The sequence below is a fragment of the Pongo abelii genome, chromosome 21 (assembly GCF_028885655.2).
Source record: "Pongo abelii isolate AG06213 chromosome 21, NHGRI_mPonAbe1-v2.0_pri, whole genome shotgun sequence".
In the NCBI taxonomy this organism is placed as follows: Eukaryota; Metazoa; Chordata; class Mammalia; order Primates; family Hominidae; genus Pongo; species Pongo abelii.
The window spans coordinates 68,313,409-68,328,252 of record NC_072006.2 but is presented as its reverse complement, the minus strand read 5'-3'; the positions used below and the strand labels follow the sequence as shown (position 1 = coordinate 68,328,252).

Genomic DNA, 14,844 nt, shown 5'->3' with positions numbered 1-14,844 from the left:
CGCCAACACGTCCGGCTAATTTTCGTATTTTTAGTAGAGACGGGGGTTTCGCCACGTTGGCCAGGCTGGTCTCGAACTCCTGACCTTAGGTGATCCACCCGCCTCGGCCTCCTAAAGTGCTGGGATTACAGGCGTGAGCCACCGCCCCTCACGCCTGGCTAGTTTGTCCTTTTCATGGGGACTTTTTATTGTATGCGGATTACTCTGAAAAAGATCGCGATTCGCCGCCTCGCCTCGGGCGTGGACCCTGCGGCTCGGGCCTGCGCGTGTGCACCCCGAGGTTGTCTCACTTCCTGTTCAGGGCGACCAGCGCTGCGCCCTCCCCACTCCACAGATGAGGAAGCTGAGGTTAAAGTCACTTGCCCCAGGTCACTCCGCAAGTTGAAGCGCAACCAGGATACTCTGGAACAGGATGCCTGACTTCAGAGGAGAGACGCGTAACCACCAGGCAACTGGCCTCACGAAAACAAGTCCCACAACTTCCCTTCTTTGGCTCCTACTTGCTCCCGGAAGAAAGGCCTTAAACGGTATTCAAGCCCTTTAGGATCTGATGTCCTAGGACTCCACTCTGGGCTTCCATCCTGGGGTGGTACTGGTCCCTAGGCATGGAAGCTCCTCCCACTGCCCCTTCCTTCACTCGGCCACCTCCTCCCACAGGTGTCTTCCTGGTACTCTTGCACAGGCCCGAGTCCCTTACCACCACTGCCTTATCCTGCTCTGGTGCTCTCAGTAGTGTTTTCTCCATTTGCTGCCTTTCATTCTTTCCAGAGATTCTTGCTCAACCCAACCAGGCCAGCCCAGGGACTAGGGACATGTAGGGACAATAGTCCCTGCTTTAGGCAGTTCAGGGCAGACCACAGAGATGTGACATTACAGACCATTGTGAGCAGAGGCCTTGTCTCATACTGTGTTGCATCCCTAAGCCAGGAACAAAGTCCAGCCCAGGCCCGGCTCCAGGGGACACGCAGTAGTGTCCTCTGGCCTGTGCAAGTGTATCTGTAGCCTCACATGCCACCATGTGAGTCTGCAATCTGTCTGTGAAGCCAGGAGTTTGGAGGTGGGAGGGAGCCCTACAGAATAATAGCCAGTGTGAACTCCTGGGAATGCCCAGCCACTAAGACCTGCCCACAGCCCTGCCATGCCAATGTCCTCCTTTTCACGGGAGCAGCTTGCACAGACTTTCAGCGCACAGCTGGCATCGTGTTCCCAGGAGCCATCCTGTAACCCAGGCCAGGTGAAGGGCTCCTCTCTGGGACCCCACAGCCCCGTTCCCATCATCCTTTTGTGGTAATCGAGGCACCCATCACACAGTATTGCCATAAACCGGGTCAGGTTAACCTTTCATTCCCTTAGGAGCTGGGTGGGGGCAGCCAAAAGTATTTCTAGGAGGAAGAGAGAAAGGAGGGGACGGAGTAAGGAAGAATGGGAGGATGGTCAGAACGCCCCTGTGAAGGAAGAAGAGCACCAAGTCCCCGTGTTCTGCCTACCCTCCCCCAGACAGCAGATCAGGAGTACCCCGCGCCCCCCCCACGCCGTCGGCGCCGGCCCCCCGCAGTGGTTGGGGGTATGGGGAGGTGAACCAAGAAGGCCAGGAAGGTGTTCAAGTGCGTGATCCCCCACTGGGGCGTATAGGTTACAGCCCCCAGGGCAGCTGAAACTCCTCAGGCTTCAGAGGGCTGAAGTGAGTCGCCTCCACGTTCTTGAGGTGCTTCCGAGCCAGGAACAGTGCGAGCCGCCGGCGCCGCCGTGAGCTCAGGCCCTGGCCCACCAGCCATGGGAAGGCGGGTCCGTGTGGCCCCAGGGCCTCCTCGCCCTCCAGCTCCTCTTCGCAGCGTGCACGGTAGGAGCGCAGCAACGCCAGACACCAGTCTTCGTCCACGCGGTAGCGTGCATAGAAGGCGGCCTCCTGCGCCAAGCTGCCAGCGCGCAGCCAGCGGGTGACGACGGCGCGGCCCTCTCGCGCCATCACGACGGGGTAGCGGTGCTCCAGCAGGCGCAGCAGCAGCTCATTGCCCCGGTTGCCCTCCACGTCGCCGGGTGACAGGGGGCGCAGGCGGCCCGAGGTGCTGACCACGTCGTCCTGCATGCGTCGGAGCAGCAGCACCGGCCCCGGGTAGCAGCACAGCTGCTCGGCCACGTTGAGGTTGAAGTGCTCGCGCACGGTGCGCACCACCAGCCCCTTCCAACTGTGGGGCATGACCTTCAGCGCCAGCGGCACGAGGTCGTCGAAGGTGGCGTCCAGCACCAGTGCACCCAGCTCCGGGTAGGTCATGGTGGCCCAGGTGGCCGTGAAGCCGCCAACAGACCAGCCGTAGACCACCAGGTGCGCGGGCGAGAAGTGCAGGCGGTGCAGTGCGTACTTGACCACCACGTCCATGGCGTTGGCGTCGTGCTGAGGGAAGGGCACGCCAGTGCTGCCGCCGAAGCCGGGGTGGTTCCAGCCCAGCACGGAGTAGCCGGCCTCGAGTGGTGCAGACACACAGCCCATCTCATAGAAGCCCGCGTTGCCTTCGCAGCAGATGACGAGGCGCAGCCCGTGCCCGTGGCTGCCCGGGTGCTGGCGGCGGTCCATGAACATGGTGTCGATCTCGTTGCCGTCACAGGCCACCAGCTTGGCGCGCCGGCCGTGGTAGCGCTCCACGAGGCGCTCTTGGCCCTGCTGCAGCAGCGGCAGCAGCGCGCGCGTCATCAGGGACACGGAGCCGGGGTACACGAGCCAGCGGCCCAGCGAGTGGGCCAGCGCGTAGCTAGCGAGCTGGCCGGGCAGCTCGCGGAGCTGCTGCAAGAGGCACTGCGCCTGGCTGCGCGCCCCACGTGGAGGCCGCCCCAGCGCATCCCCGCCCAGCGCCTCTTCCCGCAGCAGCCACACGCCCGCCGCAGCTGCCGCGCAGGTCAACGCCCGGTGGCTGCTGCTCCCGCCCACGGCGCGCACGTCATCCCAGCGGAAGGCCACGGGCCAGCCACGGAATGTGTAGGTGTAGCTGGCGGTCAGGTAGATCTTGAACACGTGCACCAGCGCCTTCACGAAGCAGATGACGCACATGAGCGGTGGCCCCAACGCCCAGCCGCTAGGCCGGGATCGCTGCGAGAGGCACAGGGCAGTCTTAGGGGATACCGGCTCCCGGACAGGCCCTGATGGCCTTTGTGACCTGGCCTTCCAGGGCCGAGGGAAGGCTGCATCCTGTTGCTAGGTGATGGGTGCACAAAGCGTTCCCAGAGATGATGAACCCAAGGTTCTGCCCGTCACCCGTGTTCGCCAAGACCCCACCAGCCAAACGCTCCCAGGCCCAGCTTTCCCACCCATGATTTGAGCAGCTACTGTCTCCCTCTTTCTTCCTTATGTATTTATTAAATTGAGATGGGGTCTCGCAATGCTGCCCAGGCTGATCTTGAACTCCTGGGCTCAAGCGATCCTCCCACCTCCACCTCCCACAGTGTTGGGATTACAGGTGTGAGTCCCTGTACCCCGCCTCCCTCTTCCTTAAATTTAAGATGGACAACCCCACAGGCCAAAAAGGGACAGCAAGGCCTCCTCCGCCTGTACCAGGCTTGCTGTGGGTCCTGCCCCCATCCCGTCAGGGTCTGCTGGTTTCAACCTCATCTCCCCAGGACTGCTGGGGTCAGAGACAGGGCTGCCGCTGCACCAAAAAGGCGGTATTTGCTCTCGGCCCGGCCCCTCCCCTCCACACCTTCCTTCTTCTGTGCTAACCAGAAACAAGCCCTCACCTTTTCTGGATCCTCTTTTCACTGGCTGCCAGCAACAGCAGCGATCTTCTCGGGCGGATCCTGCCTGGCTGGGGTTCCTCTTTCTCACTCCCGGGTTGAGCCCCCACTCCCAGGCTGCACCTCCCTCTTTTCTGGAGAGGTATGGTGGGTTCCCCTTTTTCTCCTGCCCTGGAAAGGGCCAGCCCACCTGAGGGCAGGGTCGGAGGCCGCCCGCCAGGGGGAGCCCCAGGGAAAGGGGCAGCTCCGGGAACTCAACAGCTCCCCAGACCAGAAACAGAGATGCTGCAATCAGGGAGTTTGGCAAATCCAGCCAGCGCCTCTGAGCCCAGGTGTCAGGCTTGCCTGAGACCCCAGCCTTCTGGGGAAAGGGTAGTTTCAAGCTGAAGCACCCCCTCTCTGCTCTCCTGCTCAGTGTCTGGGTTAGAGGCACTACCTGACCCAAACAGGCCCCACCCCTAGTTGGGGAGTCAGCTGCTGCCTTTAGGGGTTGGGGGACAGAAGACAGGGACCAATTAACAAAGGGAGCAATTTGGGGGGCTGACTATTACCCCCATTCTAGGTTGCCAGATAAAATACAGAATAATATGCCAGTTAAATTGGAATTACAAATAAACAAATACTTTTTGGGTATAAGTATGTTCCAACTACTGCTTGAGACATTTTAAAATTGTTTATCTGAAATTCAAATTTAACTGGATATCCTGTTTTTTTTGGTGGTTGTTTGTTTGTTTGTTTGTTTTTGAGACAGAGTCTCACTCTTGTCACCCAGGCTGGAGTGCAATGGTGCAATCTCAGCTCACTGCAACCTCTGCCTCCCGGGTGTTCAAGCAATTCTCCTGCCTCAGCCTCCCAAGTAGCTGGGATTACAGGCGCCCACCACCGTGCCCGGCTGGCTAACTTTTTGTACTTTTAGTAGAGACGGGGTTTCACCATGTTGGTCAGGCTGACCTCTAACTCCTGACCTCAGGCGGATCACCCGCCTTGGCCTCCCAAAGTGCTGGGATTACAGGCATGAGCCACCGCGCCCGGTCTAGATATACCCTGTTTTTAAATTTGTTTTTGTTTTGCTAAATCTGGCAGTCCTACCCCCAGGCACACACACAGTTGAGATCCAGATTTTCCTGGTTATCCAGCTTTGATCTCAGATTGGCTACTGTGCTCATTGGTCAAGGCCTGAGGACAAAGAGGGTGTCTCAGGGTCCACTGGTGCATTTGTCACACCATCCTTTCCACTGGATCCTGGGCAGCAACAGGAGCCCTGCCCCAGGAGAAAACCCACAGTGTACTGCCTGTGGGGCCAAGGGATGGGTAAGGCTTCCCCTGGGGATTGGTGGTTCTGCTCCTGCTCAAGTGTCCACCCCGACCCTGTGGGGAAAGGAGCCTGGTGTGGATAGGGGTGGGGGTGGAAACTTCTGCAGAGGGTGGGAGATGATTCCTTTCCCAGGAGCCTCTTTCATAAACTCAGCGGCTGCTTACTCTAGGCAGGTTGGGGCTGTGGGCCCAAAGGCTCCCGGCCCATTTTGTGTGAGACCACAGGAGTGAACCCAGCAACAGAGCCGAGGATCTGACATGGGGTGGTGCCTGCCGCCTCAGTTCAGATCCTGGCAGCGGCAGGAGTCCTGGAGGACTGTCCACGCAGGATGTTGGATGCGCTAAACTTTATTTTGATTCCCCTGAGCAGATCCTGCTTGGAGGAGTCTCGTCCTCCTGGGGGCAGTCTCCCAGCTTGATCTGCTCTGGGACTGATTTGGAAATGGAGGCTTTTCTTTAGCCAGGCCCACCTGCCCTTAGCTTCCCCCACAACAACCCACCCACACACACACACAGAGCAGGAAGTTCTTGAGAGGAGGAGGGGAGAGCCTGGGACCGGATTCTGAGGGGCAGAGGTCAGCGGGCTGGAGCCACTGGCCCCCAGGGGTTCCATGCCTCATCCTGTGTCTGGCCCAGCCCCTGACCCCACCAGCCCACGGGAGTCCAAGTGCCCCAGAACCCCCAGCTCTGTTGAGACAGGAAAGCATGTGACAGGAAGGGAGCTGTCCCCTCTCCAGAAGAGCCCCCAGACTGGACCAGCTGCAGCAGCCATGACCTCTTGTGCCTCCACTGCCATCAGCTCAGGGAAGTGTCCACAAGGTGGAGGGGGGTGCTGTGTCCCTGCTGATCTGTTTGTGGAGGCAATCCCTGCCTGCACCGCGGTGCCCTCCAGGCCGACATCTGAGCGTGCACCCCAACCCCACAGGGCCTGCCAGTCTCTGAGCCCTCCACGCCTTGGTTCCCACCCTCCTGCACTGGGGCAGGGCTCTCCCCCTGGCCAGTTCTGCTAACCCTCCTGCACTGAACCCTCCCTGGAGGCCCTTGATTTATGCCAGTGGAGCCTGCAGAGCCAACCTTGGAGAAGGAAGGAGAGGAGAGAGAGAAAACCAGTCCCAGAGCCCGGAGGGGCAGGAACCAGGATCAGAGCCCCTGGCAGAGGGCATCCATCAGGGAGTGAGCCGACCCCAGCAGCCCTGGACTCAGCAGTGCCCAGGCCTTGGCAAAACTGAAGCTACCCTGGTGGGTGCGGGAGCTGAGTCTGCACAAACGCCTCTGCTCAGGAAATGGGGTGCAGGGAAGGTGGGGGTGGCTTGGAGCCCAAGGACAGGAGGGGATGCTTCCTGGAGGATGCAGGGTCAGGAGAAGGGGCGGAAATGGCCAAGACAGCTGCTGAACATCTGGAGTCACAGAGAATTAATTGCTCAGAGCCCTCAAGGACGGTGGGGTTGGTGGGGGAGTGGTGTACACTGGAGTCTTCTCCGTCCTGGCTCCCTGCAGGGCCTGTGCTCTGGGCCTCTCTCCTGCCCAGGATGAAGGACACCAGTGAGCAGCCCTCCCCAGAGTACCCCCCAACACCCATCCAAGTACACACCCCTGGGGGCCATGCTGCGTATGTGTGGAGGGCTCACCGTCCTCCCTGCCTACAAGCACTGCCACTGGAGCCTCCGGCACCCCCACGCTGGCATTTGGCTCCTCCCTAGGCCTATTCCCCGTCTCCTGTGGGAATGAGCCAGGGTCTCTCCAGAATCCTTGACACAGTGCCCTGCACTGTCAGGGGAGGGAGTGGGGACAGCTCCCCACATCAAGGTAAAGTCTGGGTTGGGGTCAAGAGTCCTGCAGGAGCCAGGCATGGTGGGTCGAGCCTACCGTTCTAACCAGTTGGGTGGCTGAATCAGGAGGATTGCTTGAGGCCAGGAGTTCAAGGCTGCAGTGAGCTATGATCGCACTGCTGCACTAAAAAAAAAAAAAAAGTCCTGCTGGCCTGTGTGATGTAGGCTGAATTCTTCTGGGGCGGTCTGCACCATTTCTTCAGACTCCAGTGCAGAAATGGTAGATCGTCCCCTGGGCCCCATACACACACTTTGAAGGGTATGTTCAAGGCCCAGGCTCACCCCGGCTTGGAAGACCCTAGAGCAGGGTCCTTTCTCTCACTGCAATAGCCAGTTTTTGATATAAGTGCTCATTTTTGTTATTCGAAATGTAACATTCTCATCATATGCAGTGACACAGGGATGTAAGGCGATTAACTGTTCTTTCCACACTCCTCCTAGATATCCAGAGTTGCTAGTCGGGACCGTGTCTTTCTCACCCTCCATTAGCCTACAAACATATACGTACATAGAGTCTTATCTAGGGGTCTTCTGTCACTTGCTTGTACAGAAACAGACCTGGTGTTCATGTCAGTCTGCAGCAGGCTTGCTCTTCTCTGAGGTGCGTCCTGAGCACCGCTGCAGTCTCACAGCACAGGCCTGCAAATGCCCCCCGGAGTTCCTGCCCTGGCACCACTGTGTCCACTTCTGCCGCTGGACACACGGGCTCCAGATCTCTCCCCACTGCAGACACGGGGCATCGCGCACTTTTGTTCAAGGACCGTGGCTTCTAGGGACTTTTCTATTTTTCCTTTTTTTTTTTTTTTTTTTTTGAGATGGAGTCTCGCTCTGTCGCCCAGGCTCCAGTGCAGTGGCATGATCTCGGCTCACTGCAAGCTCCGTCTCCTGGGTTCACGCCATTCTCCTGCCTCAGCCTCCCGAGAAGCTGGGACTACAGGCGCCCGCCACCACGCCCGGCTGATTTTTTGTATTTTTAGTACAGATGGGGTTTTACCGTGTTAGCCAGGATGGTCTCGAGCTCCTGACCTCGTGGTCTGCCCACCTTGGCCTCCCAAAGTGCTGGGATGACAGATGTGAGCCACCGCGCCCAGCCCCAAGGGGGTATTCTTAAAGCCAAGAGCTTTGCCCCAGTTGCTTTTCCACAGGTTGTGGTTGTGTCGCCTGTGAGTCTTTGAGGGAGCTTCTCTGCAGGCTCTTCTGCCACGCTGGCGGCTCCGTGCCTTTCTCTGTATTTTTATTGGTCCCTCTGTGTTGTATATTCAGCAAATACCGATCCCGGCCTCTGACCAGGCCGGCACCAGCAGCCATTCCGCCCCATGAGGCGATCCGCTCCGGCTTTTCACGCGTTGCCCCTCGGAGACCCTCACCTGGGGGGCGCGTGGTGACCGGATGGAAACCACAGCCTGGATCTCGGACAGTCAGCCCTGGGTGTGGGGGAGGAGGGGAGATGACGCTGGGCCTGGATTGGGGGATGGATGGAAAGGGTGGGGGTCCCTTGGCTCTTGGCCTAAGAGCCGGTTTGGTGCTTCCTGGCCCCTGCATTTGGCCTCTCCAGCCTGCGTCCCAGGTGGACCAGGGGCCCAGCCCAGAGGGCCTAGGATGTGTTTCCCCACAGGAGTCTCTTGTGGGGATTCCGACTCCACCAGGGGCGCCAAGTCCATGGGAGGCCGCAGAAGTTGCCCCTTTTTCCTGGTTTCCCCAAGTCGTGGAACCATCGAAAATCCCTCATGGCGAGGGCGACGGCCCGTGTGCCTCTGCGCCTTCTCCCCTCCCTGCCTCCACCGCACCTACAGCTCGGGTGGTGGGTGGTGGGTGGTGGGGACGGGCCTCGAGCAGGCACAGGAGGCCAGCGGAGTGGTCAGAAGGACTGGAGACCCAGCCCTCCCTCCCTGCGCCCAAAGACCGAGGGAGGAGCGCCCAGCTTGTGTCAGCAGGGGTGGGGTGGTCGCTGGCAGCCTAGTCAAGGTCCTGGTGGGGACCCCGGCGAGCTGGATGCGCAGCCCACCCCCAGCCCTTCCTTCCTGGGGTGCGTGGCTCCCAGCTGCCGGGTGGGTGGGCCGAAAGCCGGCATCCGCTAGGGCTTTCAGCTGTGAGCTCAGGCACCGGGGCTCCTTCAAGGCCCTAGATCTGGGGGAGCCTCCGGCCCTGCAGCCGGGCTGGGCGACGGTCCCTGGACGCCTGAGAGTGGAGGAGGAGGGGAGGGGAGGGGAGGGGAGAGCCAGTCTGGGGCGGGATGGACAGACCTCGGACATGCAGGGTCGCCATGAACCCAGGTTCTGGCTGGCAGGAGAGGGGGAAGCTTCATCCGGGGTCGCCACTGCCCTGTGGCCACAGCTGGGGGGGAAGCTTCGTCCGGGGTCCCCACTGCCCTGCGGCCACAGCTCGGGGGGGAGGGCACAGTTCTTGGGCCGCGCCTCCCCACACTTCCCGAGCTCGCTCTGAGCGGATCTAGGTTGCAGCCCTGGCGGCTCCTTCTAAATCACTTGTGCAGATTAAAAACGGCAACTGTCCCAGAGCTGACCCCAGGGGACCCTGAAAGCTGCCCCCCGCCCCCCAGGCACTCTCTGTTCTCAGCGTCTGCCGGACTCTGGGGCAGCTGCTTCTAGGTCCCTGCCCCCAATACCTCCGCCCAGGCCGTCCCTGGGGAGCTGGCGTCAGGTCAAGCCCACCACAGCCCGGAGGCCTGGACAGGGAGCCCCTTCTTCTTTATGGCCCCTCCCCTCCAGCCCCACTTCCAGTTGGAAAGTGGGGAGGAAGGAAGAGAGGAAAGGAGTAAGAGAGGCTGTCCTGAGGGGTCCTGCAGGGGTGCCCCCACCATGGCTCCGTGGCTTCTCTAACTGGGACTGACTCCATGGCCAGGCCGCCGAAACCCACGGGCACCGAGCAGATACACAGGTACCCCTAAAGGTGGCCCCTGCCTCAAGACAGGATCCGGGGGCCAGGAAGGTACCTGGGCCTTTGCCCTGAGCCAACCCAGGAAGGCAGTGGGACGGGGAGCATAGGAGCAGAGGAGGGGCTCTGCCGGGACCTCCATTACCGCCTTGTGTCTCCCGTCCCAGCCCTGGGATCCGTGCTAATCACGGGGGCTGCCCACCCCTGCTGCTTTGAAGCTGCCCTGAGGGGAGGGGGGGCCAGCTGCCAGGGGTGCGTGTGCCCGCCCAGCCCCTCCATCTGCGTGGGAGCCTGGATTGACCACAGGGCGGCCAGCAGCCTTTGAAGTGCTGGGGTGCGGCCACAGGAAGTGGGCGGCAGCCCACCCAGGCCCTAATCCCCAGGGTAAGCGCCTGGTCCACCAACTGGGCTGGGAGCCCAGCCTGCAGCGTCCCCTCTGCACCCCAGGTGTGCCTGGGCTGGGGACTGCAGCCTCTCCCCCAACCCCTAGACCCAACCCCAGCCCCAGTTTAGCCCCAGCTCCTTCAGGGCGGTAGTGGGGCCAGGAACTGGGCCCTCTCCCTCAGCTAAAAATAGCAGGCCTCAGGCTTTGCGGAAAGCCCCTGGGGCGGAGGAGGAAGGAGCAGGCCAGGAGCTGGGGCTGCAAGGAGGGAGGCCTTGCAGGAAGTGCCCGGGTGCCCTGGACGCCCCAGCAAAGGCTCCTGGTCAGCCGCTCAGCCCCTGGAAAGTCCCAGGCTGTGCTGGCCTGAGTGGAGGGTGAGGGTGGCTGACCTGAGAGGAGGCCGGGACCAGGAGGGTGAGGGTGGCTGACCTGAGTGGAGGGTGAGGGTGGCTGACCTGAGAGGAGGCTGGGACCAGGAGGGTGAGGGTGGCTGACCTGAGAGGAGGCTGGGACCAGGAGGGTGAGGGTGGCTGACCTGAGAGGAGGCTGGGACCAGGAGGGTGAGGGTGGCTGACCTGAGAGGAGGCTGGGACCAGGAGGGTGAGGGTGGCTGGAACCCCTCACATTCCAGGTGGGCTTCCCCTTCCACCAGCTGACGTCCTTCTGGGCCTGGGTGGTCTCCTGCCATGGACACTAGGAGGGCAGCATGAAGGCAGTTCTCCCTGCCTCAGTCATTCTCTGCATCTGGTAATGACCTGATGTCCCCACCCTCCCCACCTTCCCCCTTTACCATCCTTAACAGGAATCATTCATTCAGCAGACCTGTGTCACGGGCCTGCTGGGCTGGGCAAAGCACTGGCCGGTCCCATCCTTGCCCTCAGGGTACTTGCCCTGAGCAAGTAGGGGTTTAACCCAAAGAGGGGTTTTATTTTATTTTTATTATTTATTTATTTATTTGAGACGGAATCTCGCTCTGTCGCCCAGACTGGCATGCAGTGGCGCGATCTCAGCTCACTGCAAGCTCCGCCTCCCGGGTTCAAGCCATTCTCCTGCCTCAGCCTCCCAAGTAGCTGGGACTACAGGTGCCCGCCACCACACCCGGGTAATTTTTGTATTTTTAGTAGAGACGGGGTTTCACCATGTTGGCCAGGCTGGTCTCAAACTCCTGACCTCAGGTGATCCACCCGCCTCGGCCTCCAAAAGTGCTGGGATTACAGGCATGAGCCACTGAGCCTGGCCTATTTTATGTTTTAATGTTGTTTATTTATTTATTTTGAGACAGAGTTTGTTCTGTTGCCCAGGCTGGAGTGCAGTGGCGCGACCTCTGCTCACTGCAACCTCTGCCTCCCGGGTTCAAGCAATCCTCCTGCCTCAGCCTCCCGAGTAGCTGAGATTACAGACTCGCGCCACCAACTCCTGACCTCAGGTGATTCTCCCACCTCAGCCTCCCAAAGTGTTGGGATTACAGCCATGAGCCAACATGCCTGGCCTAATTTTTGTATTTTTGGTAGAGACGGGGTTTCACCATGTTGGCCATGGTTGCCCAGGCTGGTCTCAAACTCCTGGCCTCAGGTGATCCACCCACCTTGGCCTCCCAAAGTGCTGGGATTACAAGTGTGAGCCACCACACCCGGCCTAATTTTTGTATTTTTAGTAGAGACGGGGTTTCACCATGTTGGCCAGGCTGGTCTCGAACTCCTGACCTCACGTGATCTGCCCACCTCGGCCTCCCAAATTGCTGGGATTATAGGCGTGAGCCACTGCGCCCAGCCAAGAAGGGTTTTGCAGGAAGCAAACACCAGCAGCTGCCATCCTGGAGGGGAGGTGGATCAGGAGCTGAGACCAGAGAGATGGGTAGGAATTCACCCTATGAATTAGGCCGTGGAGTTGGGGCTGACCCTGGGAGAGGACCTGGTGCTGAAGGAATAAGAACAGAGACCAGAGTGGCTGGGACCTTAGGGACCAGGAGGAATGAGGCTAGGGATGGGGAGTGGGGAGATGGGTAGGGCTTCGCAAACTGGTGCAAGGAGTTGGAAAGGAAGCCAATTTTTTTTTTTTTTTTTGAGACGGAGTCTCACTCTGTCACCAGGCTGGAGTGCAGGGGCACCATCTCGGCTCACTGCAACCTCCCTCTCCCTCATTTAAGTGCTTCTCCTGCCTCAGCCTCCTGAGTAGCTGGGACTACAGGCGTGTGCCACCATGCCCGGGTAATTTTTGTTTTTGTTTTTGTTTTTTTTTGAGACGGAGTCTCGCCCTGTTACCCAGGCTGGAGTGCAGTGGCGCGATCTCGGCTCACTGCAACCTCCTCCTCCCAGGTTCAAGCGATTCTCCTGCCTCAGCCTGCCCAGTAGCTAGGATTACAGGCACACGCCACCACACCCGGCTAATTTTTATATCTTTAGTAGAGACGGGGTTTCAGCATGTTGGTCAGGCTGGTCTTGAACTCCTGACCTTGTGATCCATCCACCTCGGCCTTCCAAAGTTCTGAGATTACAGGCGTGAGCTACCATGCCTGGCCTAATTTTTGTATTTTTAGTAGAGATGGGGTTTCACCATGTTGGCCAGGCTGGTCTCAATCTCTTGACCTCGTGATCCCCCCACCTCTGCCTCCCAAAGTGCTGGGATTACAGGCATGAGCCACCGCGCCCCACTGAAAGGAAGCCACTTCTAAGAAGCTCCTGAAAATTTCTCAGCTAAACATTTCTCGGCTCCTGTCTGCATGTCAGCGAGGTAATGGGTGGTAAATGCTGGTGGGAAGGCTGGAAGGCAGGGAACAGCTTAACATACAAACCATCCAGAGACTAAGTCCGGAGGGGACTGAGTGGATAGACGTCTCCGTTTGCCAGGTGTGGACTCCCCAGGAGCGGGGTGCAGCAGAGCGTCCAGACATGGGTTTTGGGTGGCCCCCATCTTCCTGGCTTGATTTTCCCCACAATGGGCAGTGGTTTAGGTGCTGGCAAGGCTGAAGTTCTCAGAAGGGTGCCACAAAAGGAGGGACATTTGAAGACTTCCCACATTTTCGAGAGAATGACTAAGAGTGGACCACAAAATCTGAACTGGATAAGAAGGAAGCCAAAGAAAGGGGAAGGCCGCCTGTTTTGGAGAAAGGAGGGTTGTCCTGGAGTGAAGCACTTGGTGAGGTGTGACAGCCGGGGAGGGGGACAGTTGCACCATAGAGGGGGAAACTGGAAGTAGTCATTTCAGAGTGCGTGGGTTTTGGTGACAGCTGGCTCCGAGGTCTGAGTGAGCGTGGGTGCCTGAAGTAGGGGGCAGTGGAGGAGCCACATGACATCTCCCCAGGTGAGTTTAGTTTCAAGGAGGGATGAAGGAGGCGTCTCCAGCCTGTGTGAGGTCTTCCCCATTACGATCACCCAACCACAGCTGCATCACTGCTGACAGCCGCGGTCGCTGCCACCTCATTTACCGCAGTCACTGTCAGCATCTTCGGGGGTGCCTCCAGCCCATCATCACTTCCCCATTAGCATCACCAGGACCCACCGTCCTGGCACCGCTGCCATCCACCCGTTCACCCAGTGGGTGAATGTCTATTCAGAAGATCCTCCGGGCGAGCAGTCGTGTTGAGCTCTGGTCACTGCAGCAAGCAGCACAGGCAAGGTCCTTGCTCTTAGGGATGCAGTCATGGGGTGACCAAAACATATAAAGAGATTCAGGCCGGGCGCGGTGGCTCACACCTGTAATCCCAGCACTTCGGGAGGCCGAGGTGGGTGGATCACGAGGTCAGGAGTTTGAGACCAGCCTGGCCAATATGGTGAAACCCCGTCTCTACTAAAAATACAAAAAAATTAGCTGGGCGTGGTGACGAGCACCTGTAATCCCAGCTACTTGGGGGGCTGAGGCAGGAGAATTGCTTGAACCCGGGAAGAGGAGGTTGCAGTGAGCCGAGATCACGCCACTGCAGTCCAGCCTGGGTGACAGAGAGAGACTGTGTCTCAAAGAAAAAAAAAAAAAGAGATTCAGAAAAGGAGACGTAGCGTGACTCAGCGTCCGGCTCCCAGGTATTTACCCAAAAGAGATGAAACACGTCTGCATGAAGACTCACCTCAAACCTTTGTAGCAGCAGCATTCGCAAAGCTGAGAAAACCAAGTATCCATCAGCTGGCGAGTGGATAAGCGAACCGTGGCTCATCCCTATGGTGGGAAGACAAGGCCGCTGTTACAGGGTGTCGCTCATCCCTACGGTGGGAAGACAAGGCCGCCGCTACAGGATGAATCCCAAAAGCAAGATGCTAAGTGAGAGAAGCCACACACAAAAGACCACGTGCTTAGGGCCTCCTTTACGTGAAATCCTAGCAAAGGCCACACTATCCTTGCAGAAAGCAGATGCGTGGTTGGTTGGCAGGGCAGGGAACCTTGGGGCAGTGGAGGTGGTTTCCTGCTTTCTCTTTGTCCAGGCTCTTCAAGTAGGATGCTTAAAATTGGTAAATATCGTTGTATGTAAAATTATGCTTCAATAAAACTCAATTTTTATTTATTTATTTTATTATTATTATTTTTTGAGACAGAGTCTCGCTCTGTCGCCCAGGCTGGAGTGCAGTGGCGGGATCTCGGCTCACTGCAAGCTCTGCCTCCCGGGTTCACGCCATTCTCCTGCCTCAGCCTCCTGAGTAGCTGGGACTACAGGCGCCTGCCACCGCGCCCAGCTAATTTTTTGTGTTTTTAGTAGAGATGGGTTTTCACCGTGTT

The 14,844-nt window shown here is 58.8% G+C and overlaps 1 protein-coding gene across 1 annotated transcript; it reads right to left on the bottom strand.

The window, feature by feature from the left end:
* Positions 1–43: 43 nt before the first annotated feature.
* Positions 44–6,986, bottom strand: ABHD16B (abhydrolase domain containing 16B). Its single transcript, XM_024238792.3, has one exon. The coding sequence runs from the start codon at positions 3,041–3,043 to the stop codon at positions 1,634–1,636; it is 1,410 nt and encodes a 469-aa protein (XP_024094560.1). The 5' UTR covers positions 3,044–6,986; the 3' UTR covers positions 44–1,633.
* Between the last annotated feature and the right edge of the window lie 7,858 nt (positions 6,987–14,844).

Bases quoted from the DNA above. Each gene is read 5' to 3' on its own strand.
- ABHD16B (XM_024238792.3), bottom strand. From the start codon at position 3,043: ATGTGCGTCATCTGCTTCGTGAAGGCGCTGGTGCACGTGTTCAAGATC.